This window comes from Lissotriton helveticus, chromosome 1_1, assembly GCF_964261635.1.
Source record: "Lissotriton helveticus chromosome 1_1, aLisHel1.1, whole genome shotgun sequence".
Classification (NCBI taxonomy): Eukaryota; Metazoa; Chordata; class Amphibia; order Caudata; family Salamandridae; genus Lissotriton; species Lissotriton helveticus.
The window spans coordinates 1,695,893,453-1,695,915,898 of NC_136057.1; the positions used below are offsets into that span (position 1 = coordinate 1,695,893,453).

A 22,446-nucleotide genomic window follows, 5' to 3' on the forward strand; every position below is an offset into this window, starting at 1 on the left:
TGGGTATGAGAGGCTCCTCCCATTCCGATGCTCCGGAGTGTTGAATAGCATTGCCCTCTTGAGATGAAATGAAAAGAACATTTGTATAGCGCGTTAGCTACCCTGAGGCGTCCTAGCGCTGCGGACAAACGCGTGTGGAAGAGCGGAGGGGGCCTAGTCTGAATTGTTGAATGGCTGGGTTTTAAGCTGTTTCCGGAAGGACAGAAGATTGTGTGCCGAACGCAGGTGGGGAGGTAAAGAGTTCCAGAGTTTGGCCGTGTTGTGGGAGAAAGAGCGTCCCCCACATCTGACCCTCTTGATTCTAGGTACTGTGAGACGGTGTGAGAAGGTAGATCTAAGCTGTCTGTTTGGTTGGTAGGGGGTGACCAGAGAGTGATTGATGGTGGCGCCCGATTTCCAGAAGGCTCGATCGGCGATGCACAGGCCCTTGAATGCGATTCTTTCCCTGACAGGGAGCCAGTGGAGCATCTTGAGTTCGGTTTTAACTGGGAAACGACGTGCCGCACAGTTAAGGATATCCTGTAGCCTATTTAAGGTGGCCTGTGGGGCCCCTAGGTAGAGGGCATTCCCAAAATACAAATGTGAAAAGATTAGTCCCTGGATCATGATCTCTCTGGCTTTAAAGGGTAGTAAGGGAATTATTTTTCGGGTAAGCCTGAGTAAGCCGAAACAGGTGGCTGATAGTTTGGCTGCTTGGTGGTTGAAATTGAGGGACTTGTCCAGCCAGACGCCCAGGCTCTTGATTGTGTCCTTGGGCACGGGGGGGGGACACTCTGGGGAGGGGGGTGTCCAAGGCAGGTAGGCCAGAGGGAGTCGATGTTGGGATTGGGGGTGACATAGTAACATCAACTCGAGGGGTGAGCGGAGGCCATTCTTCGTGCATGAATACTGAACTGACCGAGGGCAGTTCCCTGAACCACTAAGGAAGCCACAGGTTCCGGGTAACCCAGATTCTTCTACAGGGGCACTGGTAGGCGTGAGTACAACAGCCACCTGGTACAAAAAATGAAGAATCAAAACGTGCAGAAACTCCGCAGACCCATACCCTGATGAAATAGCCGGTAAATTCAACTGGGCAATGAAACATGTTGGTTTTTAATAGAGTGGGCACACAGCATGGAATAAAATTAGACTAGCCAGTGTAGCTCAGCTCTTTTTAAACATTGGTGGGACCAGTTCTTGACGATAGAGTTGGCTTACCACATTGGGTCACTTACACAGAGCACTTGCATGGTTTCTTTCTTGTCTGCACTGTTTGTTATCCCCTTTATGTTACAAGTTGGCAGAGGCTGATGATGAGAACGAGGACACACGCGAGTACCAGCCTGTTAATTCCTCCCCGGGTGTTGCTCCCGTGAGGCACTGCCAACTCCCCTCCCTCTTTTTCTTTTCTTTACTTTGTTCTCCATGGAGGAGATTGTTTTAGAAAGGTAGAGTGAGGGCTAGGTTGCCGCAATATCATCACACACAGGTTTTTATTTTCCAAATCTGTGACTTGTCTAAGTACATTGAGACAGATAGGTTAATTTATACCACTGTTGAGCAGACATTCCTCATAAAATTACATGGGAGATTTTGGACTTCACAGTTACCAGGGGCAGGTCTTTTTTGCAGATCCGTTTAGTTTGAGACATGAAGATGTCATCCATGAGGTCACTGCTTCTAGGCAGTCCCTGAGTTTGTTGGGCCCGGTGTGAGAGTGACTCAGAGCCACCACTAGCTGAGTATCATCCGCATAGGTGACTATTTTTATCCTGATGGGGCGGACAATCTCAGCAAGGGGGCTCATGTAGACATTAAAAAGCGTAGGGCTCAAGGAAGAGTCCTGCGGTACACCACAATCGAAAGGTTTGCTGGTGGAAGTAGTGTCGCCCTCAAAAGCTTGGAAGGAGCGCTCACTCAGGAAGGATTCGAGCCATGTGAGTGCTTTCGATGAGACTCCTAGGTTGGTGAGTCGTTGCAGTAGTATGCTGTGATTTACAGTGTCAAAGGTGGCACTTAGGTCTAGCATTGATGCTCTTCCATTGTCAATGGTAGGATCTGCATTCCCAATATCTTGCAGTTCTCATCTGGATTGCATGCAAAATAGGCATGTCTCTACAGAGTAAAAATATTGTCTAAAATGATATCCCCATTTACCGGAAACAGACTTTTGCCTGAGGGGCAGATATAACATTGTTGAATTTCTTGCGTTTCAATAGAGTTGCTGGCGACGAGTTAGCCGAATAGTTCAATTTTAACGTTTTTAAACGTCAACGGGCCCTATTTCCCTGGTTCTGTCCTTACACAGTCTTTCAGTTTATTCTCTGGTGTTTGAAGAAGGCTAGCCTCTTCTAGGCCTTCCGTTGGGTCCCATCACAGAGCACAAGGGTGTTCAGTGAGGACACGTGTTGCTTTCTCCTCTCACTGACCATGCCTCCCTAATTACTAGTTTTAAGATTTATGTGCTAGCCAGACGTTATTATGCTCTTCTGCTCCCAAAAGGTAACTTAAAAAAATAAAATGTTACTAATATTATATTTGCATTACTTCACATGTAATATTTTGACCTATTACAATAAATTACTTATTTAATATATTATTATTTCTAAATACCCTTCCCTGACTCCTAAAAACCCTCACTGTCACTCAATGCCACCATTGTCTGAACTCTACAAACTCTTTGCTACCCATTAACACTACTTTTCCCTGAAGCCTAAGAAGCTCATACTACTGTTAAATGCTCCCCCTCTGTGAAACCAAAAAACTCCCACTACCCTTCCCTGAACCCTAAAGCACCTTACTACTCTTTAACTGAGCCTGGGGTTCATCCTGGACTCCTCACTCTCAATGACCCAGCATGTCAACGCCGTCTCCTCTTCCTGCTTCAACACCCTTCGCAAGATCTACAGATGGATCCCCACTGAAACCAGAAGGACAGTCACCCAGGCCCTCGTCAGCAGCAGACTGGATACGGCAATGCCCTCTACGCAGGAACCACGGCCAAACTCCAGAAAAGACTACCACGCATACAGAACGCCTCCACACGACTCGTCCTTAACATCCCCCGCCACACCCACATCACAGCTCACCTGTGAGACCTGCACTGGCTCCCAGTCAACAAGAGGATCACCTTCAATCTCCTCATCCATGCTCAAAAAGAACTCCACGACACCGGACCAGCATACCTCAACAAACAACTCACCTTCTACACCCCGAGCTGCCAGCTTCGCTCCGCTGACAGCGCCCTCTCCACCGTCCCACGCATCCACAGGACAACCACCAGCGCCAGATCATTCTCCTACCTTGCCGCCAAGACATGGAACACCCTCCCGCCCCACCTGCGACAGACTCCGGACCTGCTGACCTTCAGGAGACGACTCAAGACCTGGCTGTTTGAGTATTGGCTGCCCCCTCCCCTCACCACCATGAGACCCTCACAGGAGATTAGTGCGCTCTACAAGTGCTTGATTGATTGAATGATTGATTAACTCTACCCTTCCCTGAATCCTTGCAACCCCCTTAATGTCCCTTTCTGCTATCCATCCCTGAACTCTACAAACCCCTTATTTATTACCTATTAATGCTACCCTTCCATTAATCTTTCAGACTCTTTTCCACGCCTTAATTCTGTCCATCCTTGAAGCCTGAAAATCCTAAATACCCCTTAATGCTTCCTTCCCTGAACCCTAAAAACCTATTGCTACCACTTAACTCTAGTATAACCCTAATACTTCCCCACCTCTTAACCCTATGTTCCCTGAACCCTAAAAACAGTACTACCCATTACTACAGCCCTTCCCAGAACCCTACAAACCTTTTTACCACTCTTTACCACTACCCCTCTCTGAACACTACAAACCAACACCCTTCACACTACTCTCCCTAAAGTCTATAAAATCCTTATTATTCCTTAATGCTACTATTCCGTGAACACTACAAATGCCTTTCTGCCCCATTCTGTTTCCCTCTCCTAAACCGTACAAACCCGCTCATTTCTTAATCACAAAAGCCCCTTATTACTCCCTAATGGTACCCATCTATGAACCCTAAAGCCCTTACTACTCCATAATGCTACCTTTCTCTGAACTCTAAAATCCTCTAACTACCCCTTAATGCTCCTTTTTCGTGGCCCCAAAAAATTCTTTACTACCACTTCTTATCGCTGACCTTCCCTGAACCCAAGCACCCGATAACACTACTCTTCCCTGAACCCTACAATGTTTTCTACCCTATAATGCTACACATCCATGAACCATAAAGATTCTTGATACCCCTTAATGCTACTCTTCCCTGAACCATACAAACACCTTTCTGCTTATTAATGCTACCATTGCCTGAGCCCCTTAAAACCCCTCACAGCCCCGTAACGCCACCCTTCCTTGAACCCTAAAAGCCCCTGACTACCCATTAATGTTGCTCTTCCTACATCTTACAAACTCCTTACTAACCCTTAACACTCACTCAAGGACTCTGCTTGTTGAAAGCAGTGGGAGCCTAAAGGTGAAATGCTGGGAAGAACTGGCAATCAAATTACTGATTCCCCAGGTAGTTCCTCTTGTCTAAGACAATCCTCAAAGCCCCGCTTTTGATCCCTGTTATTTCTATCGCCACCCCCCTTCCTGCATTATTCGTGCACCCAGTATTAGGAACACCGTGAAAAGTTACTGGGCTATACCAGAGACATTGTCCTAAGCCTCTTAGTTGTGTTGAGCAAGATGGATAATAAAGCTTACTTCCTTATCAGTTAGTTGAACTTTTGTTAGGTATCAGTGGAAGCACTTTCAGGATTATATGCTGTGGTTTATGCACAGTGGATTGCCAAGTGAAAGAAATGAGCGCTGCCCCACTAAGGCAGTCATCTACTGAATGTCGAATACTGTTATACCCCAATTCGGTAATACCTTTTCCACAAGTTATCATGACATTACTGTACATTTAGAGATGTGTTAGCATTGTTTCTGTCTCTTTTTTTCCACAAGTGGTGTACAATTAGCATCTGCCTTTTTGCTTGTTCTTTGGTACTAATAGGCCAGAAATGCAGTACTATTCTTTTAATGCAAAAATAGTAAAGTGCATTGGAAGCCACTTTCCAAACATTTCACTGGATTTTTCTTTACAGCTTCCCACATATTCTAAATGATGTTCAAAGTAGAACAGTCGTCAAAGACACAATACACCACTAATCGACACATGACTATTCCATTCTTCTTTTTTTTTATATAGTTATGGCTTGTCTAGGTAGGGTAAACTTCCCTTTTTAGGTCTGGGTTAAGTGTGCTTTTGTCTGCTTGACCTATTAGCAATTCTTTAAAATATGTATAGAGTGGCCTTTGAATTGGCTCCACTCTAAGAAGTATTTCTCTCACACCTCATGTGATCAGCTGACAATGTATCATTCCTCCTTTCAGGAAGTGCTTCCATTAAAATGCACAAGTGATTATTCTAAATTTGAAAAATAAACTCGATTATGAGGTTTTCCCATTTGGTTCTATTTCCACTATATGTATTCTACTCAGTAAGCAATATTTTTTGCAACTTTTTCCCAGCATTAGCAAACCAACAAGGACGGGCTTTAATGTGATAAGCACATTTGTGCATTAAATGCTTGCAAACAATTTTTTCAGAAGAGCAGACAAACTGAAAGGGAACCCCACATTTATTTGGACTCCCTCAGAAATTAAACACTGTCAGTAACTCCTATGTTTTAACATAGAAACGGCATGCTCAAGACTTCTATTATTGATTATTCCCTTTCACTGTGGAAACAACTAAAATAGCATAACACACATTTTTTTTACCTGCTAGATAGCTACATTAAAATATTGCAAAATGCAAATTCCATTGGAATGCATCATTCTTGCTACATTAATCGAGGCCCCAGACATTCTACCGCCTGCACTGCACTGCCTACAACCATACCGCAGCAGTAGCAGGTGGCCGAATGTTAAGAGGTTTCGGTGTAAAGAACAAAGAATAAAGGAGAAAAAACGATCAGAGACACATTGGAGAAACCCCCTTATTAAAAGGAAAGTAAGACTCACTGCAGAAGACCATCTTCATAGCAGAATCATGGGACACCAACAAAATCCAAAACAACAAGAGGAACATTTAGGCGTTTGCCAAAAAACACAGGGAAACTTGGAAAGGAAGTATTCACAATAAAAGTGTTGGCGATACCGCTGTGGGACAAACGCCGGCATATAGAGTGCATCTGTGCGAGTCCGGCAGTTAAATGTTTACAAATCACATCTTTTAACATTTCAAAAATGCTAGGAGTGTAACTGTTCAAATATGTATGTAGTGTTTAAAATTGTTAGCAATCGACACAATAAATAATTTTTTAGATAATGGAACTGAGGCATAAGGAGATAAAATAATGTACCCACCCTCACGTATTTTGATCAAGTGGGGAAACGGAGAGTAGTGCCCCAGTCTGCTGGGGCACTACTCTCCATGGCTCATGTTGTAAATGACTCCCATTTCCTTTTGTTTTTCAGCCTACTGTGCTTTTGGCTTTACACAGCCATGTGGTTCAGGGGAAGAAGCTACAAGATGTTCTTGGGACCACACGGAAGGTGCTTGCCTATATTGACCATGCTTTGAGCAGAGGGGGTACGGAGTATATCACTGGGGTAAGTATCTAATGAACGCACCAAACGTAAGAGCAACCATCATGAGCAGTAATGATTTGTGTAGGGTCCTAACTCGTTGCTATTGGACCAAGCAGGCAGTTACATTTACTCCGTACACTAACAAACTGGAGCACACTGGATTCAGTGTTGTATCCAGTTATTCGAAATTGGCAATAAATAACTTATTGGATGTATTTATTTGGATGGTTGGGCAGGAAATGTTTGTTTTGTTTTTGTTGTCCATGTCTAACTCACTTGAAAGATGTCTTCAGAGCACTGAAACTTCAAATGAAAGGTACATCATACCCTCTGTCCATTTACAATGTTAGACACTATCATTGATTTATGTGTGGTTTGGAATTTCAAAAAGTTTGTTTCCTACAGACCATATCCTTAGACATGTTTTGGGTTAGTCGGGGGATTTCACATTCAGCTCTGCTTCAACTCTTGAATCAACCACAACATCTATCCCTAGGTGCAACACTGGATTCTTATTTTGAACAGCTATTGCTCCTACGTGCCAGAGGTTGGCACCATCATCTCCGTGATGGCCCTGTGCTGCTCTGTAAGTGACGGTGTGGAGCTGCAGATAGGCGCCAATCACCTCTGTGCAGTAACATTAGCTCCTTTCTTTCAGGGTTCCTCGGTGCAGATCTGGAGCACTGCTCCCTACCTTTTCAGTGGCTCCAAGTTCCATAATTAAACAGTGTGTCTATGGAAAATAGCGCCCCACGATCCCCAATACAGCAAAGGTTTTAAGCCATGCAATGACACTGGAGGAGGCAGATTTCGGTTACTTATATGCATGCTGTTTTCCTTGTGGTGCCTAGATTATGGTTATTTGTAGGTCATGTGACAGTTGCTCCCTGTTACACCCAAAGGAGATTAGGGAGTATGAAGCAAAACTCTACATTCCATAACACAAGAAATGTATGCGCTTGAAGCTGCAATCACCCTACAAGTCGTAGCACACTTATGTTCCAGGTTGTGGAGCTGCTCCCACACCAAGTACCAATGTTGCTCCAAGTCCTGGGGTATGTTTACCAGTGTTATCAAGCGGCATGACTGGATGTGTGCCACAGGTTTCTCCAGCTATGTAAAGGCATCACTAATGGAAATGCCTTTTGATTGCTCCATTCTCTTTGGAGACCAGGCTAGCTTGATAGAGAGCGTTTTAAGAACAGTTGTGCCACAACCTGCTCTTTTGGCTTACTTTCACTGGCCCTTCAGTTCCACAAACAATATAGGATATTTAGACTGTAATCTCATGGCCTAGGGCTTCGCTGACTCGAGCAAATGTAACAGTTGTTGCAGACTATTCAGAGCTCCAGAGAATGTGGGTGGTGGCCAAGGTTGCGGACATCACTAGGTACAACAACCTTTAACCTCCTCTTCAATCCCCACACTGCTTCCAAGATGCCTTTATTCTAGAAGTTCATAACTTTTCTTCCCTAAATGCCATTCTCATACATTTCTCTGGCTCAATCCTGGGTCTCTAATGACGGTTCAGAGGTGTATTAGGCTGCTAGGCCCATGCATCCGCCTGCTTTCTCTAGCCCACTGGCACATGCAGGTCTAGCAATAAAACCTCTTTTTCTAATGGGAGCGGCACCAGGGAGCTGTCTGAGAGACATCATCTGATTTCTCAAAGGAGACAGCCCAGGAACTTTAGTGGTGGCAGGTAGACACCAACTTGTCACGTGACATGACGTTCTTCCTACCCCAACCAGAGCTCACTGTAGTTACAAATGCATAGTCTATGAGTTGGGGTGGTCACATGAAAGAGAAGGAGATCATGGGTTTCTAGTCCCAGTCAAACAAAAGCTCCACATCTGTCTTCTGAAGCTTCATGCCACTTACCTGGCTCTGTAGCTTTTCTCCAGTCTTTCAGGAAGAGGCTGGTGCAGGCCCTGACAGAAAACACAGCAGAAATGCAGTACTGTAACAAGCAGGAAGGTGTGATGTCTTGGATCTTGTGCAGGAGCCCCTGTTTCTCTGAAGATGGCTCAATTAACATCAGATCTCCCTAGTGGCCAGTCATCTGGCTGGGTCACTCCATGCCAGGACAGAAGAGATCAGCAGAAGTCAACTGGCCCACTACAAACCGCATCTTCCCAAAGGGGGTCACTCAGGACATCTTTGCCTAGTGGGACGTGACTTGGCTGGATCTTTGTGCCACTGCAGAGTCGCAATTGCTGTGCACTAGAGTTCCTACAAGCAGGATCCCTAGGAGACGCATTTTGTCTGCAGTGGACCGCATGGCTCCTGTTAGAATAATTTTTTTTTCCTTCACCGCATCTTCTTCTGCCTAAGGTTCTGACGAAGATTGGGACAGACTGGGATAAAGTCATTTTGATAGCTTCGGGTTGGGCCAGGAGAGTGTGCTACCACACTGTACATCTAGAGCATTTGCCCTCTGAGAATCTTGGCCTCTTTGGAAGGACCTCGTGTCTCACTAACAGGGTAGTGTACTGCTCTTAAATCTCTACCGCTCCATGCATGGAGATTGAGCTGCGATAAGTGAGCAGTGTTGACTTTTCTGCTGAAGTAGTGGAAATTACTCGCGGCAAGACACCCTTCGACTAAGTCTATCTGTTTGAAGTGCTGGATGATATTTGTGCCTGGTGTGGTAACAATTTGATCCTTTGTGGCTCATGTTATCTTAACGTTTTGTCGTTGGTTCACTTTTTGGCCCAGCAAGGCTATGTGGTGGGCACTGTTAAAGGTTATATGTCAGTCTCCCAGCCTTCTTACATTTACAGGATCAGCTATCTTTGTTCAAATCACCATTCTGATGAGATTCCTACGCTTATATTATTAGACCTTTCCGCAGCTTTTATTATGGTCTTTCATGCGGTTTTGATTGAGAGGCTTCTCGGTATTTGGGCTCACTCGCAGACCTTGGCCTGGCTGATGGACATTCTACATAGCTCTCAAGTGGCATTTACCACCCTTTTTAAATCAAGTGTTAGCAACACGTGCAGGGTGCCACAGGGAACTTCTCAGGGTCTCCCCTTCTTTAATATTTATGTGGATGTGCCCCCATTGGTAAAGGTTGTTGTGTCTTTCAGTCTGGAGATTCTGTTATATGCTGATGACACCTAGTTTTAATCATAGAAAACCAGAAAACAACAAGTGTCCGGTTCTGTGACTGCCTGCGTGCTGTGACATCTTGGATGAAGCAGAACTGTCTTCAACTTAATGGGGGAAAACTGAAATTGTATTATCAGACAAAGCCGCCCAGATCTGGTTGGATTATTTATGGCCATGGAACTAGGCAATCCTACTTGTCCAAAAAAAGTTGTGAAGAATCTTGGTATTCTGCTGGATGTCAAGTGTAAGATGGCAAGTCACATTACTGCCATCTGTGGTACTTGTTTTTTAATCTTGTGTGCTCTGAAATGTGTGTTGTTTGGAAACTAACCGAAATTCTGGACCCCATTTCTCCTTAATAATAAATAGCTCTACAAAGTAAATCTTGTATTTGGGTGTTAGAGGTAAGAACCTATTTATTTTTTCTTCATGTATTACATACCTGAATGTGTACATGTGTTATACTTTTCTCGTGTAGTAGTCAAATACTATTTCACTGTACCTGTTGCATTCAAGTGTACTGTTTAAGTGTACCATATCACTATACAATGTGCATTTATTAAATCTTTAGTTGTATTATACAGAGTACGGTCATGTTTTCTGTTGCTGAATAATTTGCACAGTTCAAGAATAGAGTTGATTGATAAACTGATTCACCATCTGTGTTGCAGGACAGGGAGTCGGTTGCTGATATTGTTCTCTGGGGCTCTCTGTACCATCTCCTGGGTGATGCCTCTGCCGTGCCTGGTAAGTTTGACCTTTTTGTTTTAAGCACTGTTGTGAGCATTTGTGTGTGTCTGAGTTGTACCTACTTGCACAGTTGTTAGTTTACTTCGGCAATCTTCCACTTTCATCAGTACGATACTTTGCTGCTGCATAAGAGAACACAAGTGGGTCAGACACTCAATCAATCAATCAAAGGCATTTATAGAGCGCACTACTTACCCGTAGGGTCTCAAGGCGCTTGGGGGGGGGGGGGGGGGTGCCGTTACTGCTCGAATAGCCAGGTCTTCAGCTTCTTCCTGAAGGAAAGGTGGTCTTGGGTCAGGCGCAGGTCGGTCGGGAGGGAGTTCCAGGTCTTGGCGGCGAGGTAGGAGAAGGACCTTCCTCCTGTTGTCGCTCTTCGGATGCGGGGGACGGCGGCGAGGGCGTGGCTGGCTGATCGGAGGTGGCGTTTCGGAGCGTAGAAGTTGATTCGGTTGTTGAGGTAGCTCGGGCCTTGGTCGTGTAGGGCTTTGTGTGCGTGGGTGAGGAGACGGAAGGTGATTCTTTTGTTGACGGGGAGCCAGTGCAGGTCTCTCAGATGTCCGGAGATGTGGCTGTTGCGAGGGATGTCGAGGATGAGTCTGGCTGAGGCGTTCTGGATCCGCTGGAGTCTCTTCTGGAGCTTGGCGGTGGTACCGGCGTAGAGGGCGTTGCCGTAGTCCAGTCGGCTGGTGACGAGGGCCTGGGTGACGGTCTTCCTGGTCTCGGTGGGGATCCACCAGAAGATCTTCCGTAGCATGCGCAGGATGTTGAAGCATGATGAGGAGACGGCGTTGACTTGTCTGGTCATGGAGAGCGAGGAGTCCAGGATGAAGCCCAGGTTGCGTGCGTGGTCTGTCGGTTTGGGTGCGGTGCCCAGGGCGGGGGGCCACCAGGAGTCGTCCCAGGCGGAGGGCGAGGAGCCCAGGATGAGAACCTCCGTCTTGTCTGAGTTCAGTTTCAGGCGGCTGGTCGTCATCCACTCGGCTACATCTTTCATCCCTTCGAGCAGGTTGGCTCTGGCGGCGGCGGGGTCGTTGGTCAGGGACAGGATCAGCTGGGTGTCGTCGGCGTAGGAGATTATGTTGAGGTTGTGTTGGCGTGCGATGGCCGCGAGGGGGCTCATGTAGATGTTGAAGAGGGTGGGGCTCCGAGATGATCCTTGTGGGACGCCGCAGATGACTTCGGTGGCCTCTGACTTGTACGGTGGTAGGCGGACTCTCTGCGTTCTTCCGTCGAGGAAGGAGATGATCCAATCCAGTGCCTTCTCCTGGATTCCGACGTTGCTGAGGCGATGTACTAGGGTGCGGTGGCAGACCGTGTCGAATGCCGCGGAGAGGTCTAGGAGGATGAGGGCCGCTGTGTCTCCGTTGTCCATCAGGGCTCGGATGTCGTCGGTGGCAGCGATGAGGGCGGTCTCGGTGCTGTGGTTGGCTCGGAAGCCAGACTGTGAGGGGTCGAGGGATCCATTCGTCTCGAGGAAGGCGGCAAGCTGTTTGTTGACGGTCTTCTCGATGACTTTTGCTGGAAACGGGAGGAGCGAGATGGGGCGGTAGTTCTTGAGGTCGGTGGGGTCCGCTGTGGGTTACTTGAGTAGAGCGTTGAGTTCGGCGTGCTTCCAGCTCTCGGGGAAGGTGGCGGAGTCGAAGGAGGTGTTGATAATGTCCCGTAGGTGGGGTGCGATGATAGCGTCGGCTTTGTTGAAGACGTGGTGAGGGCAGGGGTCGGTCGGAGATCCGGAGTGGACGGAGTTCATCATGCGGATCGTGTCTTCGGTGCTGATCGGGGTCCAGGCGCGGAGGGTGGTGTTGCTGCGGTGGTGGCGTGCGTCGGTTGGCTGCTGAAGCTGTTGTGTATGTCCGCGATCTTGTTGTGGAAGTAGGCGGCGAGGGAGTTGCAGAGGTCTTGCGATGGGGTGATGTCGTTGTTTCCTGCGCTGGGGTTGGAGAGCTCTTTCACGATGTTAAAGAGTTCCTTGCAGTTGTGTGCGTTGTTGTCCAGTCGGTCCTTGAATGCAGTTTTCTTGGCGGTGCGGATCAGTTGGTGGTGCTACTGACACTGGGTTTATCTGCAAGAGATGGTCCACGATCACCTTAGCTAGAAAGAGGTGAGAGGCTGGCATCTGTTAGGTTTGTGGTTGCTGTAAAAGTAGTGTGCCACTCAGGAACACAGAGTATAAAGTACTTTATTGTTGTTTTCTGAACATACGTACAGCTTCAAAACCTCCCTTTTTCCTCTGTAAAACAAGGTCTATTACAATGAATGAATACATTGATATTTGTGCTTTGCTTTTCCGGGTAGAGGGTGTGTTATGTAAAATTCCTCCCCGAGGCCCTATTTATGTCATCCACTCACCCTATGTTTTCCAGTGATTTTGTAGATATTTCTGGGACTCCTAGATCGGTTCTCTAGGATGCTACATCTGTCTTGGTTTAATTCCCACGTTGTCTGTCTCAGTGCCTTGTTCGCTCTGTATTATTGTGCCATATTCCATTATGGAACTGCAAGACTTCTGCATTGACAACAAGGTGTTAATTTTTCACATAATTGATGGCTAGTTCAATTTTTCAATTGTGCTATACGGTAACTGTCTCACTGCACAGCACTACTGATAGATTGCAGCCCAATAAACAAGCCCAGTGTGTTGGGACGAGATACCTCTCCCCTGAATGCCCTATTGCATGTTACCTGGTATTCTGACTTTTATTTTGTCCTTGAATTCATGATATCCTAGTGTGTGTGCACACACCAAGACCTGTCCATGTAATGCAATGTCCAGAACCTGCTCCATGACTTGGAGGGGCACACAAAGCTTAGTGGGTATTGGACTACTTTTAATGCAAGTGGTGGCAGCGGACCATGGTTTGTGAATCTAGGGTGGCCAGACCCCGTTATTGGTGTCAGTGAGAGCCCAGACTGCTAACCCTCTTGTGTAAAGTTCCACTGTTATCTGAAATCTAGAACCTTGCTTTAACATTGCGCGTGCGTATTGAGCATATGTATGTGCAATGAGTGTAGACATGTATCGTATTAGCACTCTGCGTGTTGTGTGAGTTTGTGTATTTGCGACTGTGGAATTTATTTTAGATGCCCCTAGTTGAGCATAGAATCGAGAAACCGGAGTAAACTCTTTAACCCAGTCGAGACCAGAGTATGTAAGCAAAAAACAATGTCTCAACCGGTAATCCTTTTGAGGGGCAGATACAAAGGGAGCATTAATCAATTGGAAAGGAGAAGAAAGGGAGACCACAAGAAGTTCATAGGAAGAAAGTAAATTCTTATTTGTAAGAAGTTCTATCGGGACTACAATACAATACAATACAATGTATGCATAAGTAACCAAAAAGTGAGTGTGCACTTTTCGTGCTCGTGACAGTGAACGATGCAGTGACACAATGAAGGTGGAAAACAGCGTGGACAGCGCAAAGGAATATACAATAGAATAGGTAGTCATCAATACAATGAAGCATATATGCAAAGCAGGTCTTTTGTTTAAGTTGCTTAGGTTGACCACAGTAGTATCTGAAGTTATGTTTAATGGTCGACGGCGTTTCGATCTGTTTGATTCCAGGTCATCATCAGGACCAGGCTACTTTAATCAATATAGTGCTGTTGTGGTAGTTAGGATCCAACCAGAAGGAACATGAAGTGAGCGGGGTCCAAAATTGTCTCCCTGCAGGGGAAAAAGGGAGAGAACAACGTCAGGACACGTGGGTCCTTGTTGATTGAATTGTGTTGGGATCGGTAGCAGAGTCCCGAGGTCGGGTTGTGACGGACCTCGACAGTTGATAATTGTCCGAGGCCAAGAGTTGAAGAGGCAGTCCTCGTGGTCGAAGGAAATGATTTTCGGCAGAGGCAAGAACTGGTCAGTGAAGCGCCAGTGTGAGCAGCCAGCAAGTGGTTGAGCATGGCACAAAATGGAGGAGGACATCCAGACAATGGAAGGATATAGTCTGCATATCTGTGGCTGGAGGCTTGAGGCCCAGACATTCCAATGAAAGAGGATGGAGTCCGTGATTCTTGAAAATTTTTCTAATGAGAGTTGTTAGCAAAGAGCTGCTGTTTAGTTTTCTTGAGAATTTCCACTTGGTATATGGTAGAGATAAGGGATGGTATTTGGGTTTCTTTTCAAGCTGAGAACATTTCTAGGCCGAATGCACCATTTTGTCTGTCTCTGACTGTTGCAAGGTTGATGACAGATATGTGCAGCAATTTCATCCCCATTGCTGGCTGCTGTAAGAACCATGTCTTTGCACAAAAACCTTGTCTGAGAAGAAGCCTGCAAATTACATTTGAAAGAGAACAATCTCAAACCAGTTCTGAAGCCTTAATCAGCACATCCACAGCCCCTGTCTGGAAAATGCATATAAAAGTGGGATCTAATTCACCCTACTGTCAGAATCCCTTTCAGAAGACCACTAGGCAAGCAGGAGCTACTGGGCCCAGCCATACCAACAAGTACCCCTACATCGATTGACACTCAGTAGCAGTTGAAGGCTTCTCCGGGGCAATAGATGCTGGGTGGTGATCACAGGCTCATAACTCCAAACAAACTCAGCAGCAGTAATATATGACTGTCCGGGCTAATGCATGCTTTAATGAGGAAGAAAGAGAATATCTATACACTAACGCAATATAGTGAAATATAGTATACACAAGCAATACCAACAGTTCCCTGAGGTCAAGGTTCTTGTGCTCGATAGGCAGGTCCCTGTTTCCTGCTCACTAGCAGAAATGGTTATTCCCCATTCACTATAGATGATATTCAGATTAGGCTCAACTAGTTAGTCTCAGGAGTCCCACTCTGACTCTTAAAAGTCAAAAGCATTCCAAAGCCTAAAGTGCTATTTGGCAGAACAAGTTCCCCGGGCCTCTTGGCCCTATGACTGCTTTTACCCGCATCTACAGTCCAGAATCTACTGGAGCGCTTCACTTGCAGATGTCGCAGAGAGCTACAGCAGCTACTGTTGGGAGTAGCACTAATGGCTTTGCAGGGGCAACGGCTGGGTGTTCACAGAGCTTTCTCCGGTGAGACAGTAGGTTCCTCTTATCCATATCACAGTTTGAGGGGATGATTTCAAAGGCTACTGCTCCGGTTCTGGTCCTCAGCCTGGGGCTCAGGCTCACACAGGTAACAATGGCAGCCTCTTCCTTTGACAACAGCATCTGAAAGAAACACATAGTGATAGATTCCTTACCTTAGAATTACCCCCAGGCGTCAGACTGGATCCGGAATGTTTTCGTCTGTAGTACCCCTGCGCGTCAGACGGCGGCGTCATGAGGCACCGCGTCCGTCGTTGGCATTGTGGTCACAGAGATGACGTATGCTGCAGCTACTAAGAAGCTGCCCTCTCGCGCTGATGTCAGTTCTTTCTTTTTCCATGCCAGCAAGCGCAGGTCCGGAGAGAGTAGTACCCCAAATAATTTTTTTGACTGTGTTTTTGAGGCTTTTTGTCTCGGTTTTTTGAGTCGATACACTCGTGGTGTCGTAGGGATGCCCGGTTTCAAGTCTTGCGGGGACTGTCATCGGATGATGTCGGTGACGGGACCCGCACTGTGTGTGTCTCTACTGCCTGGGGCACGACCACAACCCCAAGTTGTTCCCCGACTGCCGGGCCATGGCGCCGAAGACTTAGCAGGAGCGGTTCCGAAAGTTGCTGGAGGTCAGGCAGTCGGTTCCATGCCGCTCAATCTCGAGGGACCGGTAGCGGAGCCATCATCATCGTTCTTATGGATCAAAGTGTTCGCACTCTGGGTCAGGTAAGACGAAGCGCAAGAAGTTGAAGAAGCGTCATCGCTCAACGATTTTCCCTTGTCCGTCGCGGCTGAGTGTGTGGGTGGTGCCTCCCCCACTGCTCCGGCGAGCCTACGGTGTCCCCGTTGGCCTACCCACCATTCCCAGGTCCATCTGCAACTCTGGCCCAGCTGCAAGACTTTCTGTCAGCCATGGCCTGCCTCTTTGGACCGTCGGGCACTGCTGGCGCGTCTTCGGGCCCGCAAGCCTGACTTGGGGTCCTCGCACATCACTGTCGGCGGCTCCGGCATCGCTGTCGGCTCCGGCGCCCCCAAGGATCCAGGCCTGGATCCCTGACGATGCTGGTTGACCTCGTTACACCTCCACCGCCGTCGCCCCCCTCCCCTTCCCCGGCACAACCTCCGACGTCACCCGTGGCACCAGACGATGCCACCCCGGTCTCAGCCCCGACATGGACACTGAGCCGGAAAGGCGTCGCATGACGCGTATGGGACCTTTTTTCCCCTATGTCAGCCTCCTTATTTTCAGCCTGTACATCAGCCCGAGGAGAAAGGGGAGGACTGGGAGGGTCTCATTTCCTCTGACAGCTTAGTGTGAGTATGACCCAGACTGGGCAGAGGAACTGGGGGATGCCGGTGATCTCGACACCGCCCCTGACCTTGGCATGCTCACTCCTCCTACCATGGCAATGGGGGAGGGTGCAAGTTATGCAGTGGTGTTGCGTAGGGCGGCGGAGGCCCTCAACCTCCAACTCCCCTACCTTGGCCATCAGGACTAACCTCCTGACAGAAGACCTTCAGGGGGCGGCTACCTCTGCGGAGCCACTGCTGCCTTTCAATGAGGCACTGTCTGACGTTCATTTGGGCACCTGGTCGAGGATAGGAACGTGGCCCGACACCCGACCTTGGGCGACCCCATTTTCCCCACCCCTAAGAGCTTGGTTGTACATGCCTCAACGTCCCAGAGCGCATTCCCTACCGCACACCAGGACAGTGAATCCAAGAGACTGGAACAATTTGGGAAGAAGATTTTTTCTTCTGCGAGTTCAGGGCTGCGGTCTGTGAACACCGCATGCCTCTTGGGCCGTTACTCCCACCCTGTGTGGGATACGGTGGCGCAAGTGCTGCCACAGTGTCCGGAGGAGGCACGCACAGTGCTCTCGAACGCTATTGCTGAGCGGAGAGATGCAGCCAAGTTCACAATACGATGTGGCCTCGACACCGCAGACTCGCTGGGCAGAGCGATTTCCACGACGGTGGCGATCTGCCGCCACGCTTGGCTGAGGACTACTGGCTTCTCGGGGGATGTCCACAACACCCTGATGGACATGCCCTTTGATGGCATTTTCCTTTTTGGTAAAAAGGCAGATAGCGCGTTACTGTTTTAAGGACTCGCGGGCTGCAGGAGTGTAGCATTCCCCCCTAAAGAATTTTGATGAAAACACTGACCCCAAGTTAAGATGGTCAACGAAATCACAATCGCCCTAGGCTTTACCTGCATTTTAAAGCTTCCTCAGGCTGGAGCTTTAACCGTCCAGCCGGGAGTGCAGTGCCCCTTTCGGGTTTGTTCTGTGGCTGCAGTTTATGTACCTAAGGTTGTTTAAATAAAGACACCGACTCATAGTTTATGTTTAAACAATGCTTTATTTAAAGGTGTTATTGATAATGTTTCATTTAAAGATGTTATTTCTGACAGTAATAATTATTCCTGTTAGGCTGCAATGCCGTATTAATTATAACGTGCACACGTTTGCAATGCTTCATTACTTATAATGATTGCAGATGGATTATGAAAGTCGGTGATGGAATTAGGTAATTTGACATGTGATTCAGGTTTTTAAGTGTAGCATCACTGACCTGATGTAAAGTGACACCCCTATATGGTTTTGTTCTATATTGTGGGTCATGGGGGGAGTAATGGGATTTGTGAGGTCATGACACTTTAAGGGCTAAATGTAATGTTGCCAAAGGTATTTCCACCAGCTTTATGTATATTTGTAAATTACTGAGTAGTATGAAGTACTGTGTATGTGTAATAAATGTAATATTCCTTTTCTAAAGAAAAAGCACAGACTGGGCATCGTTTTATTGAGTATTATTATTGCAACCCAGTGGATGGGGTTTACAGGCGAACATCAGCTCCCCTAGTTAGGCCTTGGACTGCTCGGCTTCGCTACCATCAGAGAGTTAAAATCTACAATGGGGTGTTTGGTTCCCAGTAAAGGGGTGAATGTGGACCCATTACTTGTGCAGGCCACAAAACTAATGTCATGTTTCCTCATGGTAGAATAATTCCTCACTTTTTTAACCTACCACTGGGGGGGCATGAAAACATTCTATATAGTGGCATAGCAACAAATCCCTAAAATATATACCCTCATAAGATCCCCAATAATTCGGTGGAGAGTAGCTTGCACCTGGATACACTTGATCTATGCCGGGAAGGACCGGAGTATGAAGCATGCCACCTTTCAGGTTGGTGAGAGACTTCATCCTGAAACAGTGAGGCATCTTTACCTGCTGTACCTCTCTGTACAAACGGCAAGTAGTCGATTCTATTGTGTTTTTATGATTTAATTAGTAGGTTTTACTGACTTCCTTTTTTCAACCTTTTGACCCGGACATATGTGATTATCTTTCTGAAGTGCCAAAAGCCTGCCTACCTGTGGAGAAAGGGAAGCAATGATGTCTGGTCTTACATAAGGGGGCCTGTCCAGGAGGAGATGCCCAATGTGTTCCCTGTATGAGGCATACCCAGAGAAGAGCAGATGATCTTAGATGATCACAGGAGAGACCTGTGCCTTTGTGGGGATCCCTTTGGTGTCTCTGTGCTGTTCCCATGTGAGCTGCAATAATCCTTTACCAGCACGAGTACCCCTATTTTGTCTGGCAACGTGCCGCAGGGCGAGATACTGGTGGTGGTGCTGCTGATGCTGCTGAAGAAGAAAGTAGAAGCTATATCGCTGCAGCATTGGAAAGCCCTGAATAGCCCATAGGCCGCAGCTGCCAGTGAGACACCAGTGTGAGGGATGCGGTCTAGAGACCGCAACTGCTGATTCTGGGTATTTGCCTGCAACTGGCTGGGAAAGCTGCCGCTGCTGAAGACTGTTGTTGCCACATAGATCTGCCTCACAGATTTCATCCCTGTGAATGTTGACCTGGGGGAGACTGGACAACAGCCCTCGAAGGGCTGATGTTGCGAGGGGAGTGTGAACTGCATCCTCTGCACAGCCCAAACTGCATCAAATACCCAGCAAGTAAAATGCACAGGCGAGCCTGCAGCATGCACTTGAGACTTTTTTTGTGGTAGACAATGTACTAAGTTGCTCACTTTGGCCAGTGAGAATATTATAGTCATCTGAACTGGTGCCTAATCCTTACCTAAGCTTGCAGTGTGTTGAGGACTATAGATATGTGATCACGACCCTAGAAGGAGAAAGGGACCTGGAAGAACAGGGTAGCACTTCCCTGTTCAAATGCAACCTAAATTGCAACACTGTATGATGTTCACGTCAGAATATGTAGTATTTATTTCTGCTGTGAAATTAAAGTTTTTTTTCTTTTTAAGTAAAAGATGTGCATTTGGCTGGACATTACATTATTGTTTGTGTTGGTTGAGATTTGAGCTCTTGCCACCCATAATGCCTCCATGTGAAGCCTTTGACTTCTCACTTTTTACCCTGAGAGTTAAGTGTGGAAATTATGGTACTTGGCCCAGTGTATGGAGGCTTAGAATGATGAACCGTAGGACACCAGTGGTAAACCATCTCAACCACTAATGTTTGGGCCTTGTAGCCCTCTGTGTTCTTTGGCTTCCCTGAATGGGGTCTTACTTTGAGATACACCCAAGGTTGACAAACAAAGGTGAAAAACAGTAGGATTTTGCTGTCTTTCTTAATCTTTAGTATCACCATCCCTTTCTAATTTCGACTGGAAGAGGGTTTCAAAATTTGTTTTGCACACTATTGTAATAACCATCTGGCCACTAGCAACTTAAGAATAGTTCTAGGAAACAAGGTGAGCACCTCCTTATCTGAGGACTAAAGAGTGCTGTAACATGCACTTTCAATTGAGAATGTATGCGAAGCAGACTGTTGTACTGTGCCACTTGAAATCGTCCAGTTCCCATCTTTGCTACGGTTCTGCATTTAACTTGTAGTCCGTCAATGTCGGAAATATGATAGTTTTTTTATTGTTTTTTTTTTTGGAGTGGCATTGATTATGCTTTTAACTCTTGTGGCATGTCAGTTCTGGAGCACATTTACACAGTCCACAGTAATCAGTTCTGCAAATAGTTCCAACAGCACTGAAAATTCACTAGTGCTTTTCACCTCAAAGATGTTTTCGATAATGTCAACCAAGGCTTTTAATCTCCCAGATCAGAGGAAGAAAGCTGACTGGCTGTGGTCCAGGATGTTGTGTAGGCCTAGAAGTGTCTGTAATTAGTCTGTCGTGACCTTGTCTAGAACATGGGCAGCCGGCGATGGGTCACAAGGTGCTCCGATTCTTCGAACACAGGTTTTCTTTAAGTACTGCTGTAAGTACCTTTTTGTCAATTATGTTGGCATTATGCTGTACGTAATGAAGAAATTAATGATTTTTTGAATGGAGATTGTAAATTGTACTATGGGAAGGATAGAATCTGCCAACTAATGACTCAGTGTCATGGAGCAAGACTGGGGCAAATAAAACAAGATGGGCTACACCAGGTAAATGGCTGGCATAGTTCTCAGGATATACAAAAATGTATTGGGGGGACATTTGAAAGCATTATCATAGCTGCATCAATGATGCTACTTATTAAAAAAGTTATTATTCCTAATGCATCAGTCCTGCAAGAGGGTGGAGTGGGGAATATCTATGCAGAAGGGAAGGTTTCAGTCTGTCCTATGTGAATGGGGTTTGAGCCTTGTCTTTATTAAAAGCTGTCTTTTGTCTTGTCTTCACTATGACCATGAAGAGGAGTTTGGATCCTTAAAGCAGTGGCTGCAGAAGATGAACCAGCTGGAGCACTGCAGGAACGCAGCTGAATCCCTGCTAAAAAGCCATGGAGTGGCTGGGCTCAAGGCCTACCTGCAGAAGCAGCCGATGCCCATTGTGACCACTGAGATGGTCACCTCCAATGAGCCAAAGGTAACATGAAAGCACTGTATCAAAGCTAGGAGTGCCTACATATTTCATTCATCAATGGGTGCCCCATCTCAAAAGCCATATATTGCCTAGTTCCTGCATGTGAGGATATGCAGGCCCCCATGTCAGCAAATGCAGCCTTTCTACTGATATGTTTGATATGTTTCTTTCCAGTGAAGAAAAGCACACATGGCCTTTAAGGTGGAAAGTTACACTTTGATCACTTTTTAAACAGTTATTTTCCCTTATCCCTGCCACAGGGATTTCTCCTCTATGCTGTGATCCTCTATTAATTCCTAACAAACATTTTCTCATCTATTTGTTTTGTTTATTATACTACAAAACGAACACTGAGGAGCAGCACAAACTTTCCATAGAACACTTCTATTGTAACACCAGGCACTTGGTATAGGATAGTATAGATATGTAACAACACCTTTCGTTTATATTGTTTTTAGAGGTGTCAGGATTTAAAGGGATTCACATGATTTCGACCAAATGTTGAAACTACGATTGACACCAGGGTCTACAGGTTCAAACTCACAATCTTACCGACAAGATCACGCCTCTCAAACATAATTTTCACCACGAAATACAGAGCGTAAAAGTGTATTTAAGCACAGGGTAGATATGATGGAAGCACTAAGTCAGGTCTGTAGGTTGTACTGTCACTGAAGAGGTTAATGTCTAACCTCAAGGTAGAATGTACGAACCTTTCAGTTCTTACCTGCTTTTTATTTTTCAGAGGTCAATAGCGTGACCACCATTTAGGCTGGTAATGTCTCCTGTTATTTAGGCTCCAAGATGAATTGGAATTCTTGATGTCTTTTTTAGAGTTTGTCAATATAACGGCCTCACAAATAAATTGTTGTTGCTCACTTTTGTTGTGTGTCTGAGCAAGAACAGGCTAACTTTCAGGCATCAGTCTTGATAGACACATCATACTTGCAGTACGGGAACAGCTCCTTGGTTCCTGTATCCTGAAAGAGATGATGTTGATTGTGGTCGAATATTCTAGGTTTTTTGAGAGGGCCAAATTTGTTTTTGGGCATGTACTTTGTACATCAGACCACTGTATCTTCACGTTGTTTTGCACAATGCATGTTTTGAG

General features: G+C 46.4%; 1 protein-coding gene across 2 annotated transcripts in view; it reads left to right on the forward strand.

Moving 5' to 3' along the window:
* Nucleotides 1–22,446, forward strand: part of LOC144831395 (methionine--tRNA ligase, cytoplasmic-like) — a 179,760-nt gene that overhangs the window by 41,093 nt on the left and 116,221 nt on the right. For both annotated transcript variants that reach the window (XM_078688991.1, XM_078688990.1), the window contains exons 4-6: nt 6,480–6,614; nt 10,379–10,454; nt 21,166–21,338. In XM_078688991.1, the coding sequence (XP_078545117.1) occupies nt 6,480–6,614; nt 10,379–10,454; nt 21,166–21,338 (384 nt within the window). The remainder of the gene's footprint in view (nt 1–6,479; nt 6,615–10,378; nt 10,455–21,165; nt 21,339–22,446) is intronic.